At 40.0% G+C, this 16,512-nt stretch overlaps 4 protein-coding genes and 1 pseudogene across 4 annotated transcripts; all 5 read right to left on the minus strand.

The window, feature by feature from the left end:
- Positions 1–305: 305 nt before the first annotated feature.
- On the minus strand, positions 306–680 carry LOC137014560 (histone H2B-like; annotated as a pseudogene).
- Positions 681–1,457: 777 nt separating this feature from the next.
- On the minus strand, positions 1,458–1,803 carry LOC137014570 (histone H4). Its single transcript, XM_067378939.1, has one exon. It carries the CDS (start codon positions 1,791–1,793, stop codon positions 1,482–1,484), a length of 312 nt encoding a protein of 103 aa, XP_067235040.1. The 5' UTR covers positions 1,794–1,803; the 3' UTR covers positions 1,458–1,481.
- Positions 1,804–3,714: 1,911 nt separating this feature from the next.
- Positions 3,715–4,141, minus strand: LOC137014536 (histone H3). The gene has a single exon (XM_067378909.1). It carries the CDS (start codon positions 4,139–4,141, stop codon positions 3,731–3,733), a length of 411 nt encoding a protein of 136 aa, XP_067235010.1. The 3' UTR covers positions 3,715–3,730.
- A 2,578-nt stretch (positions 4,142–6,719) lies between these two features.
- Positions 6,720–7,106, minus strand: LOC137014546 (histone H2A). The gene has a single exon (XM_067378918.1). The coding sequence runs from the start codon at positions 7,104–7,106 to the stop codon at positions 6,720–6,722; it is 387 nt and encodes a 128-aa protein (XP_067235019.1).
- Positions 7,107–8,325: 1,219 nt separating this feature from the next.
- LOC137014527 (histone H1-like) lies at positions 8,326–9,110 on the minus strand. Its single transcript, XM_067378901.1, has one exon. It carries the CDS (start codon positions 9,082–9,084, stop codon positions 8,464–8,466), a length of 621 nt encoding a protein of 206 aa, XP_067235002.1. The 5' UTR covers positions 9,085–9,110; the 3' UTR covers positions 8,326–8,463.
- Between the last annotated feature and the right edge of the window lie 7,402 nt (positions 9,111–16,512).

Here is a 16,512-nt window from a genome sequence, read left to right on the forward strand (position 1 = left end):
TGGGTAAAAAAAATTAAGACCTGACTAAATGAAATTTAAGACCTTGGATGAAAATCTGGCCGTTTTTAAGACTTAAGGCCTTAAATTTAAAGTTCAGAATTTTAGACTTAAGACTTTTTAAGACCCCGCGGAAACCCTGTCATTCCAAACCCCAAAGTTTACCTGGATTTTTAAAAAAGAAAAAAAAAAAAACACCACACCTTTTTCGATAATTAATATACATTTCTACAAACAGAAGCTCTTTAAGGAGAAGTTGGGTGGCTCTTAAAAGAGCCTTTGGGTCGCTGAGAGTCTCGGTTGAATCTCTACTTGGAGCTGGTGTACTTGGTGACCGCCTTGGTGCCCTCGGACACGGCGTGTTTGGCCAGCTCTCCGGGCAGCAGCAGACGCACGGCGGTCTGGATCTCTCTAGAAGTGATGGTGGAGCGCTTGTTGTAGTGAGCGAGACGAGACGACTCACCGGCGATGCGCTCGAAGATGTCGTTGACGAAAGAGTTCATGATGCCCATCGCCTTGGAAGAGATGCCGGTGTCAGGATGAACCTGTTTCAGGACTTTGTAGACGTAGATAGCTTAGCTCTCCTTCCTGGACCTCTTGCGCTTCTTTCCTCCCTTACCGGCGGTCTTCGTGACGGCCTTCTTGGAGCCCTTCTTAGGCGCGGACTTTGCTGGTTCAGGCATGATGCTTTTTGAACACAAACTTCTCAAAGCAATGTGGGTGTGAGTCAGAAGCGACACAGAGATATTTATTCACTGTCCTATGCTAATTTTCAAAGATACAGATGGCTTCTATTGGCCAAACCCATAAACTCGTATTTCATTGGACAACTCGAAGCATCACGAGCGGAATGAGGGCCAATCACATTCGCCACCGCCAACCGCTCAGAGTTTGAACTACACCCTGACTGTTTCGTTTCCCGCTCTTTTTATTATTAGTTTGAGAAAATAAGCGATTCTAGACAAAAACTGAAACATCGTGTACTTTCAAAAGCCCTTTAGACCCATTGAGGGAGTGTTGGAGGAAAGAAAACCATTATCAGTCAGACATCCTTTAAAAGAAGTTTTTCCTCGCGACTTCATTGATTCATGAATCGGTTGAACTGTTTAAACTACACGAATAGTAAAAAAAAAAACATTTGTGTACAACAAATACCAGTTTAGTTAGTTTTCTGCATTTTGAGCTCTGCAAACTTTAGTCCCATTCTGATCTGAAGTTAAGACTGTTAAAGTGTAATATTACAAAAGGTCTTTGTGCGCCACTTAAACCAACATATTCTGGGTATCATTAAAAAGAACTAAAAGAAAAGTTGTTACTAATCCCGATATTTTACTGTGAAATAGCTTATATTTAGTAACATTTTCCCTGAATCCAAGAAACAAAGCATTTTATCAACTAAATTTCTACATGGCTCTTTATGTGAGAGAGTGGGTGGCTCTTAAAAGAGCCGTTGGGTTGGTGTAGTTGTTCCTGGTTTGAGAAGTTTATCCTCCGAAGCCGTACAGAGTGCGTCCCTGTCGCTTCAGCGCGTACACAACATCCATGGCGGTCACGGTCTTTCTCTTGGCGTGCTCGGTGTAGGTGACGGCATCGCGGATGACGTTCTCCAGAAACACCTTCAACACTCCGCGGGTCTCCTCGTAGATCAGACCGGAGATGCGCTTGACACCGCCACGGCGAGCGAGACGACGGATGGCGGGTTTGGTGATTCCCTGGATGTTATCGCGCAGAACTTTACGGTGACGCTTGGCGCCTCCTTTTCCGAGCCCTTTACCGCCTTTGCCTCTTCCAGACATGTTTAACACAACTCTATCAAGCGATGATACAGAATGATAGATGAGTGTTACTAGGAGACCTTTTAGATTTGCTTACAGGACCTGAGAGAAACCAGCACCGCGTCACAAGGTTCAACACGCCCCTCCCCTCAATATAGTTCGAGCACAAAACACTGATTTCACCCTAACACTGATCTAACGAGGCCTGTACTTTAATATTAAAAATCAAGTTTTATAAGATTTATTGGTAACACTTTATTTTAGGGTCTTTTTAACAAGTTTCTTATTACCATGCATATTACTATTGACTGTTTATTAGTACTTATTAAGCACATATTAATGTCTTATTCTACATTCTTAATTAAACCCAATACCTAAACTTAACAACTACCTTACTATTAATAAGCAGTAAATTAGGAGTTTATTGAGGAGAAAAGGCATAGTTAATAGTTTGTTCGCTATACTAAAGTGTTACTGAATCATTTGATAAAGAGAATAAGATTGTAATATCATATACAGAGATACTGAATGACAATGAAATGTGACAGTTTAGTATATTTATTAGACAGTTCAGATATAGGTGCAGAATATAAATGATTTTAGGCCTCTGGGATTTAAAACTGTAGGTCTCTTAGCTGAATATGCACCAGCATAAATAGTAATCTCTTCTCTGGCCTTCAACATGTGCAAAAAGTTTTAAAACAGACCATGCGCCAGGTGAAAAAATTACTATAGAAATGTACAGTAAATACTATAGTGTTTTTGAATGTATACTGTATATATTATAGTATTTACAACACTTTGTTAATTAATACTACAGCATACTGTATTAACTATAGTGAACTGATAAAACTGTAATAAATACTGTAGTATACTTTAGTTTTTAATACTGTAAACTGTAGTATTGTAGTATAATATACCATATAGTTGTAGAAAACTTAGTTCAGTATTGGGTAGTGATGACCGTCTGACACCGATGCTCCGACACAAGCTTCGAACTCGGAGCAGCATTTTTCTTGAACTACTGCTTCGGAGCTTGCTTTGGTGCGGAAAAACACACGTGACCGATGACGTCCGAAGCAGTAACTGCTTCAGTTCTCTAAGTGAATCACGTGAGTGGTTCAGACCAGTCGATACTGCTTCGCATCGCGAGAGGCTTCATGACGCGAGACTTTGCTGCGCGCACGCTTCAGCAGCTTTTTAGGTGCGTAATAGTACTATATAGACACCCAAAATGATGCACAAGATGTGGATTTGTTGTATTAGGAGTTTGCATAGTTGTTATTTTCACTGCATTGTTTCATCATCTTCATGGAGCCAGCTAGGAAGAGAACCTGTTCTCCAATGTGGGAACATTTTTATTTTTATAAGTTAAATTGCTTTATTATACCTTGGTTATCCTACTGCACCTGGCTTATTTATTTCGTGGCTGGTTTATTTACATCATTCACACAAACCCTAGTTATACTTATACAGACATTATATTGCTATCTACAATTTCGCCACTAGATGTCACTGAAACGAAGCTTTGAATGAATGAACCCATTTTCAAAACAATTGATGAAGTGGTTCAATACTGATTCGTTGCTTCATTTGGACATCACTAGTATTGGGTAAAGTAATTTATATTACTATGGTTATATTATCACAGCAACTATAGAATTACGACAATAAATTAATTCAAGTATTTTACAATAGTATGGTTTAATAACAGTATTTACTATAAATTACTATAGAGCTTGGCAAACTACGTCACCGCGCGTTGAATTTAAATACATTGTACACTGCATTTCTCCAAGACCAAAAAAACAAATAATATTTATGCATAATTGTATTGTTCTTAAATAGTAATTATAGCTTTCGATTGATAACAAGTGTTAAACTGGAAATGGTCTCGTTCAGTGTAATTTTGGTGGCTCTTAAAAGAGCCGTTGGGGTTTGATGTGGCTGATGCGGGTTTAGGCGCGCTCTCCGCGGATACGGCGGGCCAGCTGGATGTCTTTGGGCATGATGGTGACCCTCTTGGCGTGGATGGCGCACAGGTTGGTGTCCTCAAACAGACCGACCAAATAAGCCTCGCTGGCCTCCTGCAGGGCCATGACAGCGGAGCTCTGGAAGCGCAGATCCGTCTTGAAGTCCTGAGCGATTTCTCGGACCAGACGCTGGAAGGGCAGTTTGCGGATCAGCAGCTCGGTGGACTTCTGATAACGGCGGATCTCTCGGAGAGCCACGGTCCCGGGCCTGTAACGATGGGGCTTCTTGACGCCGCCGGTGGCCGGAGCGCTCTTACGGGCGGCTTTGGTAGCGAGCTGCTTCCTCGGGGCTTTGCCACCGGTGGATTTACGAGCGGTCTGCTTGGTTCTTGCCATTGCTGCAGTACACTTCCCTCCGTTCCTGCTTACGCTGGAAATGCTGCTCTGTCTTACACGCCTGCTTTTAAGGCATTGCGCGGCCATGAGCTCACGGTGTCGGGAGGGTGCCGAGGCTTGTGATTGGCTAATGTGTGACGTATGCTTATGACTGCTAGCCAATGACTTCGCGCTCCATCTTTTCAAACAAGCAGAGGGTTTCCCGCTCAGTATGCTTTGTTCTTGGTGTATCCAAAAAAAAAAGATAATTTATTCATATTATTTTATAATTTATTCTTTATATATTGATTTTCTTTATATGTTATTAATTTCCTTAATAATTTATATATTTTCTACCATATGCTCTGATATGTTTGAATATATCCAAATGTAAGATCGTTGGTGTTTCTTCTGTGCTGTAAGATCGAGGTGAATGTTTTATTTTATAATTAATTATGTAATGTACATTTGTATCAAAATATGCCTGTTTCCATCTCTGCAGACATGAGATAATGCAATATCTGCAATTTTCTCTTAAAGGTCTCAAAATACATCCTTGATATTTGACCAGTCACTATGACATAATGGATAAGTCTGCTTGACCTTTTCTTATTAGACCAAAACACAAGTTTAAGAGGGCATAAGTTTCATATATATCGTCACAGCTTTTATTTGCTCTTCACTTTATTTCTACCCAGGGTTTCCGCGGGGTCTTAAAAAGTCTTAAAAAGTCTAAAATTCTGAACTTTAAATTTAAGGCCTTAAAAAGTCTTAAAAATGGCCAGAATTTCTTCCGAGGTCTTAAATTTCATTTAGTCAGGTCTTAAATTTTTTTTACCCATTTCCAGAAACGCTACCTGCTGAAAGTTATTACAAAGTAGCAAAAAAGTAGCGAGTCGTAGTTCTTTCTGGGGTATATTGGTGTTGGTATACGCGGTGATAAAACTACAAATCCCGTGATAAATGCAATACCTGCCCGCGAAATACGTCTGCGTCTCCTCAGAGTTTGTTAAAGTTCGGCTACATGTGGAAAATGGGAAAGTGTACTTTCAACGAGACATGGCTAGATCACAGCGATTTCTGCTGTTGGTTACAAGCGGTACCCAGCTCCAGGTACGAGGCTCACTGCAAACTTTGCAAAAAAAAAAAAAAAATATCAGTTCGAGAGTCTGGGTGTGAAGCGGTGTAAAGGCGCTGGAGTCACACGCCAGAGCGGAGAAACACAAGCTAGCCGCAAAATCCCTTCAGCGGACTCGGCCAATTAGCCTCACCACTGCCGTCGTCCTCCTCAATGCCTGGTCCCTCCGGTCTCCAGCGCAATATCATCACAGCTCCGTCGAACAACCTTCGAGGTACTTTTGGAGCGACTGACACATCGAAAGCCGAGGTGATTTGTATACTACACACGGTGACTAAATAAACACCACTCATTTAATAGCAACAGTGAGATTAGCGATCTCTTCCAAGTGATGTTCCCTGATTCAGTAATCGCGAAGCAGTTCTCTTGTGGGCCCAACAAGATCGCTTATGGCAAGATTTGGATTGGGGGAGTTTATAAAGAGGGAATTGCGTACTCTTACCGGGCCGTATGTCGTAACGTTCAATGAAAGCCAAAATCAGACCAACAAGACCATTGTTCTGGAACAATGGAATTGTTAAGTCGAGGTACCTGGGCTCACAGTTCATGGGAAAGTGCGGGACATACACACACACACACATACATATATCAGATAATCCATGTTAGATAGATACTCTAATTATCCCGAGGTAAGTATCTATCTATCTAAAATGGATTATCTGGTGTGTGTGTGTGTGCTACATTGGTTGGAGTAGCCTGTTCAATCTTTATTAGGCTATTAATATGCTGTTTTGTAATGTAAATAAATAATGAGATGAAATCTATTCTATTTGAGGGCAAGTTTGTTTTAGCCTATTTTCATTTTGGGCCTAAGGTTTTGGGCATTTGGCACATTGATGTGTGTGGAAGGTTACTAATGTGATTGCTTTATCTGTAAATTAAATTAATGCTTTTTCAATGACTGAATTCATTGAAATAAAGTGATTTTTTTTCAGAATTTCTTTGATTTGAATATTTTTTGGTAATGCGTCATGTAGGTCTTAAAATTCAGTCTTTATGGTCTTAAAATGTCAAGGTCTTAAATTTGACTTACTGAAACCTGCATAAACCCTGTCTACCCTTCTACTTTTTGCTACTCATTATACAAATATCTTTTAATCTTCCATTCTCTATACTCTTATCTTCATTGGTTAGATACAATACTCTGGATTTTATTATAAACTATTTACTTATTTCTATAATTTTTACATAAATGCATTGTTCCTTATTCAAATTTAATCGGACAATCATTGTTGGACTGCATTGCCGGTTTCTGCATTAGCTGTGTTTACCATTTCAACAAACAAGAGATATAACCCAGTGTATTGTTTGTTTTTAAATGGGTTACTTGCTGATTTTATTTTTAAGTTAATAATACTGCATTAATGTTATTAAACTGTTATAGAAAGGAGCTCTCTTATCAGATAAAATGGGTGGCTCTTAAAAGAGCCTTTGGGTTTCAATGAGACCGACTAAGTCCGCTTACTTAGATTTGGCGGGTTTCTCGGTCTTCTTGGGCAGCAGCACAGCCTGGATGTTGGGCAGCACACCGCCCTGAGCGATGGTCACTCCGCCCAGAAGTTTGTTCAACTCTTCGTCGTTGCGCACCGCCAGCTGCAGATGACGGGGGATGATGCGGGTCTTCTTGTTGTCCCGAGCGGCATTTCCAGCCAACTCCAGGATCTCAGCGGTAAGATACTCGAGCACAGCCGCCAGATAAACAGGAGCACCAGCACCGACGCGCTCGGCGTAGTTGCCTTTGCGGAGAAGCCTGTGAACACGGCCGACAGGGAACTGCAGTCCCGCCCTGGATGAGCGAGTCTTAGCCTTGGCTCTTGCTTTGCCTCCGGTTTTACCTCTACCGCTCATTTTTACTTGAAATTACTCTTTACAAACAACGATGAAAGAATGAAAAATTGAGTTTTCGAGGTCCTGACTTTAAGCGAACGTTCTAGTCGCCCATTGGTTGACAGTCTGTTAAGATTTTAAACCAATCACTGAACTTCCCTCCAACACACATCTCCAAACCCCACCCCCTTTTGGTGATCGGGTTATGCAGTATAGACTTTAGACAAAGAAAGAAAGAAAGAAAGAAAGAAAGAAAGAAAGAAAGAAAGAGAAAGAAAACAATTAAAAATGGCATTCCCATGTGTACATATATAATATATCCATCCATGTCCACATCTACTCATATTCTTATAGTCTCAACATTTAAAATTCTAACGGCATGTTTGCACAAACGACATCTAGTACACATTTTTACTCGCCGAAGGTTGTCTAAAATGTCTCCTTGATGGTAACGACTGAAATTGACAATGTCAGGGATGAGAAGATTCCTCTAATAACAACCAATGCTCCCAATAACTGAGTGGCATTTGATATTTTATATACTGGAATAATTGATCATTTTCATGATTTTTTTTCAGTATGTAACGAGCTGAGCAAAAACACCATTAAACCTCAATAAAGTAAGTTTAATAATTTATTAAGGTTATTGAGATAAATAAATATTAGTAACCTCTGTCATAGTTTACGGCATTTCCAAGTATACAGCCAGCATGTGTAAAACATTGTCAGTCAAACTAAAGTGGTGAAACAATATTTTAACACAAGTTTTACAAATAATTTACTTTGCCAAGATGTAGGCCTGGTTTCACTGACAGGGCGTAGACTTGGCCTTAGTTCTATTAGGACATTTATATGTGGCTTTTATAAAAGTACCCTAGAACAAAAAAAAAAAAAAAACACTTTTGTGCATCTTAAGACAAAACAATGGCGCTGACATACTTTTAAGATACGTCAGTGCAAATTACTTTCAGTTTAAACAGCTCCAACATGCATTTTAGTCTAGGACTAACTTAAGCCTTTTCTGTGAAACTGGGGGTCAAATGGTTGCAGCAGTGCCAGTCGCCCATTGGTTTACAGCCTGTTAAGACTTTAAACCAATCACTGAATTACTATAACCACTGTATGCTGAATTTCAACTTTTAAAACCAGTAAATACACGAGACAATTAAAAAAATATATATTGTAGAAAGTTCCTTTCCTTTTCTGATTTAAATGTTGTGTCCAGTAAACGCATGTTAACACATTTTAAGCTTTTACAAAAATGTACTTCCATAACTATTAAAATTGTAGATCAAATCAATAACATCAGAGTTTTGCTCTTAATTCAGAGGTAGTGGGTGGCTCTTAAAAGAGCCGTTGAGGAGATACAGTAAAGACTTTATTTCTTTTTAGGCGCTGCCTTTTTAGGCTTGGCGGCTTTAGGCTTTGCCGCCTTAGGTTTAGCCGCCTTGGCCTTTTTGGGGCTCTTGGCTGCTTTCTTAGCGGCTGCTGGCTTCTTTGCCTTCTTGGGGCTCTTCGTCGCCTTCTTAGCGGCTGTGGCGGCGGGTTTCTTGGCCTTCTTGGGCGATTTCTTGGCGGCGGGCTTCTTTGCCGCTGCGCTCTTGGGCTTCTTGGCAGCAGCGGGTTTCTTGGCCGCGGGCTTCTTCGCTTTAGGAGCCGCTTTCTTGGCCGGCTTCTTCTTGGTCTCGGCTTTCTGCTTGTTGAGCTTGAATGAGCCCGAAGCGCCGGTTCCTTTGACCTGCACCAGAGTGCCTTTAGTCACCAGGCCCTTGATGGCGATCTTGACGCGGGAGTTGTTCTTCTCCACGTCGTAGCCGCTGGCGGCGATAGCTTTCTTCAGGGCGGCGAGAGACACGCCGCTCCTCTCCTTGGATGCGGACACAGCTTTGACGATGAGCTCACCGACGCCTGGACCTGCTTTCTTGGCTTTCGCAGCTGACTTCTTCTTGGGCGCTTTGGCCGGGGCGGCAGCAGCCGGGGCTGGAGCGGTTTCTGCCATCTCTCTCTCGGATCGGATCTACAGTCTTTCAAACGCTGTCTGGTTTCAGCAATGATCAGCGCTCGAGCGCCGCTGCGATCTTAAATAACACATGAGAACCTTATAGACTCAACCCGCCCTGCTCGGTGTCTGTGCGCCTCCACGAGCCCCTCACGATTGTGTTTTCTTCTCTTACATTTGGGGTAAAACTGGAGCGGTAAAATAGTTTGTCACAGTAAAAACAAAGTGAGCACCGAGCAGAGGTTCTGAACTTTCACTGGAGAATAAAATACGCGAAGAGGAAATGTTTCTTTTGCCTCCGTCAGACCAAATCCAAGTCGAGCTTCAGCCACGGGGAAAAGCTGTGTGTAAATTTGATGGATAGTTTTAATGGAAAAGTTGATAAAAGCCTGAACGCGTCCTCTGTGTGTTCAGAAAACAGTCTGAAAGAGACTTTAATGAAATCAGCATTAGTGAGGGGCGTGAGGAGGCTTTCATACAGCTGTTGTTTTGGGCAGCTTGAAGCACACGAACATCATCCGGAGGATCCGAGTCTGTTTGTGACTCTCCTGTCTGGCCCTCGTCCATGTAACAATAATAAATACATACGTTTCATCACTCAATTATTAACATTTTAACTTGTATACGTTTTCATAACCTGATGTACACCATGAAAAATATTTAAAATATTTAATTAAATATCTACTTAAAATATCACTGTTTCTTATTTCTCTTCTTGTTCTAGCTTGTACTTTTCTGGACCATGTTTGAAACTTTGTATTGCAACGCTAGCATTTGAAGAAGAATATTTTGGTCAATTTATTTTTTTTTTTTTTTTTTTTTTTTTTTTTTTTAAATTGAACCAAAGAGAAACACTGAGCAAACATACAGCATCTCTCTTTAACCCTGATCCAAAACTGAGAAAAGTTTGTGGCCTAAAACTACAGCTACTCTGGACACTGCTGAACTTAAATAGATATAATTTTGCTCTTAAAACTGATTGAGCAATGATAGAGTTATTTTATTCATGAACTAACAGTATCAGGGTTTCCATCTTTGTTTGGCTGGTTGGAGTGAGATTTTGAGAACATTGTGGATTTTAAGGATCCAACAATTCATTTTTAATTTGGTCTTAATAATGCGAATTACACAGTTTCTAATGCTGTACTTGATTCAGCTTTTAGAAACTGTCCCTGTTAACTTTGCTAATATTAACAGTCATTTCTGACTGACTGACTGACTAGTTTATTCAAAACAAAAATAAAAAATACATTTATTTTTGTATGATCTTTTGTGTGGCAAAAGGTGCAGTGTGTGTATATATTTATTTAGTGCATAAATACTTTCATATATTTATATATAATAAAGATAAGTGAAGGCACAATCTGAATGCAAACAGGTCAGAGGCAAAAAGTTCTATAAGAAAACAGAGCTTTGGGTGTTTGGGTATAAAAGATCCACCAAAGGCTCAGTCTTTGCAAGCAAAGATGGGTCATGGCTCACACTTTGTGCCAAATTGCACTTGTTAAACAATTCAAAAATCACATTTATCAAATGTAAGATTGCAAAGTATTTAGGTCTTTCACCATCTGCCATATCTAATATTGTGAAAAGATTTAGAGAATCCAGAGAAATCTCAGGCTGTGTAGGACAAGGCAGGAGACCTCCACTGAATGTGTGTGACCTTTGAGCCCTCAGACGGCATTACATGAGAAACAGTCATGCTACTGTGATTAAAATAGCCACATGTGCTCAGGAGTACTTTGGAAAATTGTTGTCATTAATAAAGTCTGCCACTGCATCAAAAAATGCAACCTGATTCTCTGTTACACAAGGAAAATCTATCTGTTCTATGCAGAGATGCTGCATCTTCTGGGTCGGGGTCATCAAAGATGGGCCAAAAGACAGAGGAAATGCGTGCTGTTGTTGGAAATCCAGTTCTCAGTCCCAAAGACAAAACCATCCAGACTTTCATCAGCAACAGGTGCAAAAGATGTCATGGTAGGTAGTTGTGGTTTCAGTGGCAGTCCTGCAAGTCAGCATCGAAACCTTCAGTTTAAATCTAGCAGCAACTGGGAGTCAGTGGAGTGAGAACAGGTCAAATTTAGGGAATAACCATTATAATGTGTGAGAAAAAAAAAGTTTACAGTGCTTCAGTGGCAGTACATTAAACTACTATATTGGACATTCTGCAGAATTGGTTCAAAGTCAAAGCTGGAAACGTCTTAAATGTCTTTTTCCACAAATTGTGTATGTATGCAAATTGTATCATATCCAAGGTACACATTTCTAGTATTTGTGCAGTTAATCCTCTCCCCAAATTTTTCACTATACCGAAACACAATTATAGATAATTTAAAAAGAAGCGTTACATTGTCCTATTATGATTTTGTTTGCATCTACCTTTTAAATATATTTTTTGCAACTTTTTTTAACAGGTAAAACAATAACAATTACAATTTTAACAATATTTCAAGTGTAATTTGATATTTGTTGTATTTTGAATCCAATCTTTCTTTGTAAAAGCAATAAAGTTTATCATACTGATTTCCAAGCTATTATTCATTAGTTTGAATATACACTGAACCAAACACTGCTTGTATACTGAACTGTAATAAACAATATCACAACTATGATGAGAAGAACCAGGTATGCTTGAGCATTCTGCATTTTAGGGTCACATCTCGTGATATCATGTCCTGTTTTTGGTTTGTTTAGATGTCTTTGGTGTGGTTCAACTGAAATATGAACAGGATATAGACCAGAGTTAATTTCAACACTCTCAGTCTGCATGTTTGGTGTGCATCAGGGATTGGATGGCAGCGTTCACACTAACTGAAATGAACCGCACTAACAGAGCAATCGCACCAGAGTTCGTTTTAACCAAACCTGTGAACACACCCTTAGCTTTTTTTGATAACAGTTGCCACTTCTACTCTCAAAAATGTTTTGATATATCACATTTTTTACTATACCGAAACACAATTATAGATAATTTAAAAAGAAGCGTTACATTGTCCTATTATGATTTTGTTTGCATCTACCTTTTAAATATATTTTTTGCAACTTTTTTTCACAGGTAAAACAATAACAATTACAATTTAAACAACAATGTGACAAGGTAGTTCACAAATCACTTCAGAGTTTTGGGTTTGTTCAAATATTTAACAGGCTTTCCACAGGTCCTTGAGGCCACATTTACTAAACAGGGCAAATTAGCTTGAAAGCACAATCACTTAAAAGCGCCAAGTGGAAAGTCTGCGTGTGATCTACTGACAATGTGCAAATAAAAAAACAGATGCAGCAGGATCATTTCCATAATGACCAACGCAACTTACCAAGAGCAGCACAAATTAGCAACTGATTTTGGGTGCTAAATAATGGCACAAATACAAGTCAATTAACTAGTGCAAACTTTAGTAAATCACTTTGCATGGTTCATTATTCATCCTCCCATAAATTGTGCATCTGAAAGGGAAACTCCTAAAAGTGCATATGCAACAAGGTCATCCGCAAAAATAACTGTGTCCACGCCTTTTCAGTGATATTTTTTTCCTTTAAGTAAATCATGACAGTAGTTTTTTAACGTAAAAAAAAAATTTGCGCTGGAGCAAGCTTAGTAAATTTGGCCCGTAAAGTCTTAAATTTAGTTTGATCAAATTCAGAACAAAATGGTATAACAGAAAACTTAATTATTTTAAGAGGTCTTAAAATAATGCTGCATTCCAGGCAGGTTTTTAAACCCATAAGTCACGACTTCAAACCACGACTTTGTAGCGTTCCAGGCAAAGTCTCGCCAAACTGCCTGAGCGCAAGGAATTGTGGTAGCTAGATGTAAGCAAAGCATGGTGGACCCTATGGGGCTTATGCTAATTTATAATAATTTCTATCGCCAACGATGCTTACTGCTTGCTTATTTGAAGGAAACGGAGGAGAAAAAAACAGCACATAAGGCAAGAGAAGCTGTTATACCTTATGTTTTACATTATTTGTATATTTGGAAGTGTATTTAGTATTCATTTATTCTTGCACTTGCACCTTATTTTAATAAACAACTTGGCCCTTCTGTAACGTTGAAGAAACCTGACATCTGAAGGCATCTGACCACCAGCTTATGGGCATGACCCAACAATGTGAATGTGAGAACTAGAAGTTTTGTCTGCTTCAACTGTTCTCTCTCTCTCTCTCTCTCTCTCTCTCTCTCACTCACACACACACACACACACACACACACACACACACACACACACACACACACACACACACACCAATATCCTTCACACAGTTTGGTGAAGACCAAAAATTCAATATCCTACAGTGAATTGAATGGTCTAGATCCTAAAGGATGAATCCCATTATGAAGGTTTTGCTATTCATTCACTAAGACTGTTTTATCTTACTTTTCAAAAATGAAATTGCTCAATTTGTCCTGACACAGACAACGATTTTGAAGACTGGCATAGAATGGGAGCTTCTGTTCCATATGGATGAGCAGACATTTTACCGCCATCTCCCAGTCACCCATTCACAGTTTGCCTACCTCATTGAGGTCCTGACACAGCATGGTCTAAAAGGGGACCAGCATGATGGAGGTGTTGAGATTCCTCTCAAGCAAAAGGTAGGTCTATGTCCCCAATAAATACTGGTTGTTTGAAAATGCTGCCGTTTTAATAGCCATACCACAGTTAAATACATCAAATACATTTCTCCCTTTGTGATAATTTGTTGAGTGTCTGTGATACATTCTCTGTTTACAGGCTGCACTCTTCCCCTGGTACATGGCAAACCAGAATAGCTTTCCAAAATCTCAGACAAGTTCAATTTGTCCCAATCATCTGCACACAGGTAGAAAGTTTAGGTGTTACATTGCTGCTAGAAAACTGATTAACAGACTGCTGCTAGAATGTGAAGAATAAACTGTTTGAAATATCCTGATTGATAATGGATTGTGTTATGCTCATAAAAACTAATTTTCAGTGCTATTCTATCAATCTATTGTATCCTATTTTACAGATGTGTGGTTGAAGTGCTGAGAACTTTTGCACTATGGTTCCAACTTTTGCCAGCTGGTTCACAGAGTGCGAAAAGATGCCAACCTCTGCTGCCTTCAGGGCGATGTGTGGCATTGACAGCTCATCCCCTGGGGATAGGGAAATTTTAAGGTATACACAGCAGACATAGCATTGTACAGGGTAACAAAACTACAAACATGTCATGTCAGTGCAGTCTGTTATAGTCATGCTCACACACAATATAGGGCACACATAGCAGCAGTCTAAGAGGGTGGTGCAAATGTGCATCAAAATCTTAACTTCTACTGGGTTCATCAACTCGCACTGTCCCTTCCAAATAAATAAATAAATACAGCTCTGGAAAAAATTAAGAGACCACTGCAATTTTTTCTTAAATTAGCATCTCTACAAGTATGGAAGCCATTCCATTCCAATGTCTGTTGAATTCCAACACAGGCACACCTCATTCTACTGAATGAGGTGCTGATTAGGTGATCACATGAACCAAATCTTATTTAATAAGGAAAAGTATAAAAAAACACTTCTGTGGTCATCACTACCCTCTTGCAGTGGGACCAGCTGGATGGCAAAAACAGTGCTAGTAGTACTTCAAATGTAATTGGAATCAAAAGATAACTATTGACCATGCAAAAAAAGTTGAAAAGGAAAGTTTTGAGTGAGGAAAAGAAGGGTTCAATTCTGGCTTTACTGGCAGAGGGATACAGTGAGCGTCGGGTTGCTTCCATCCTTAAAATTTCAAAGACGGCGGTTCATAAGAACAAGGTCAAGCAGCAGACATTGGGGACAACAAAGCTACAGACCGGCAGAGGGCGAAAACGACTCTCCACTGACCGGAATGACCGCCAACTCATTCGAATGTCACTCAACAACCGTAGGATGACATCAAGTGACCTACAAAAAGAATGGCAAAAGGCAGCTGGGGTGAAGTGCACGGCGAGGACGGTTCGAGGGGCAGGGCTGAAGTCATGCAATGCTAGAAAAAAGCCCTTCATCAATGAGAAGCAAAGACGAGCCAGGCTAAAGTTTGCAAGAGACCATAAGGATTGGACTGTAGAGGACTGGAGTAAGGTCATCTTCTCTGATGAGTCCAATTTTCAGCTTTGTCCAACACCTGGTCGTCTAATGGTTAGACGGAGGCCTGGAGAGGCCTACAAGCCACAGTGTCTCGCACCCACTGTGAAATTTGGTGGAGGATCAGTGTTGATCTGGGGGTGCTTCAGCAAGGCTGGAATCGGGCAGATTTGTCTTTGTGAAGGACGCATGAATCAAACCACGTACAAGGTTGTCCTGGAAGAAAACTTGCTTCCTTCTGCTCTGACAATGTTCCCCAACTCTGAGGACTGGTTTTTCCAGCAGGACAATGCTCCATGCCACACAGCCAGGTCAATCAAGGTGTGGATGGAGGACCACCAGATCAAGACCCTGTCATGGCCAGCCCAATCTCCAGACCTGATTCCCATTGAAAACCTCTGGAATGTGATCAAAAGGAAGATGGATGGTCACAAGCCATCAAACAAATCCGAGCTGCGTGAATTTTTGCACCAGGAGTGGCATAAAGTCACCCAACATCAGTGTGAAAGTCTGGTGGAGAGCATGCCAAGACGCATGAAAGCTGTGATTCGAAATCAAGGTTATTCCACCAAATATTGATTTCTGAACTCTTCCTAAGTTAAAACATTAGTATTTTGTTGTTTAAAAATGAATATGATCTTATTTTATTTCCATTATTCGAGGTCTGACAACACTGCGTCTTTTTTGTTATTTTGACCAGTTGTTGCTTTCGGCAAATAAGTGCTCTAAATTACAATATTTTTATTTGGAAATTGGGAAAAATGTTGTTAGTAGTTTATAGAATAATACAAGAATGTTAATTTTACCCAAACACATACCTATAAATAGTAAAACCAGAGAAACTGATAATTTTGCAGTGGTCTCTTAATTTTTTCCAGAGCTGTATATCTAAGATCCAAATACTTAGAGCATTAATATACACTGTATTATAGGATCAGTCAAATAAAAAAATACCACTAGTCAAATTGTACATCTGTGTCAAAATCTGTGCATTGTTATTGTGTATTGCAGGTGCCATAGATGGATGCCACATAAAACCACAAGGGCCACCTGTCAGAGGAGGGGACTACTCAATAGAAAAGGTTACTCTTCTGTAGTCCTCCAGGGTATTGTGGATGGAAAAGGGAGGTTTCGGGACATCTTTGTAGGAGCACCTGGTAATTGTATATTGAATCCTGTAACTGTCGTGCACCAATATACCACAAGCACATTCCTTCGAGGCATAGCATACACAGCAATAAGCCACTTCTGATATTCAGGCAGGGTACATGACTCCAGGATCCTCAGGAAATCCACCTTCTTTGCGAGATGGGCAGAAAAAATGGGGAGGTGAGTATTTCGTAGC

Source organism: Chanodichthys erythropterus, chromosome 24, assembly GCF_024489055.1.
Source record: "Chanodichthys erythropterus isolate Z2021 chromosome 24, ASM2448905v1, whole genome shotgun sequence".
In the NCBI taxonomy this organism is placed as follows: Eukaryota; Metazoa; Chordata; class Actinopteri; order Cypriniformes; family Xenocyprididae; genus Chanodichthys; species Chanodichthys erythropterus.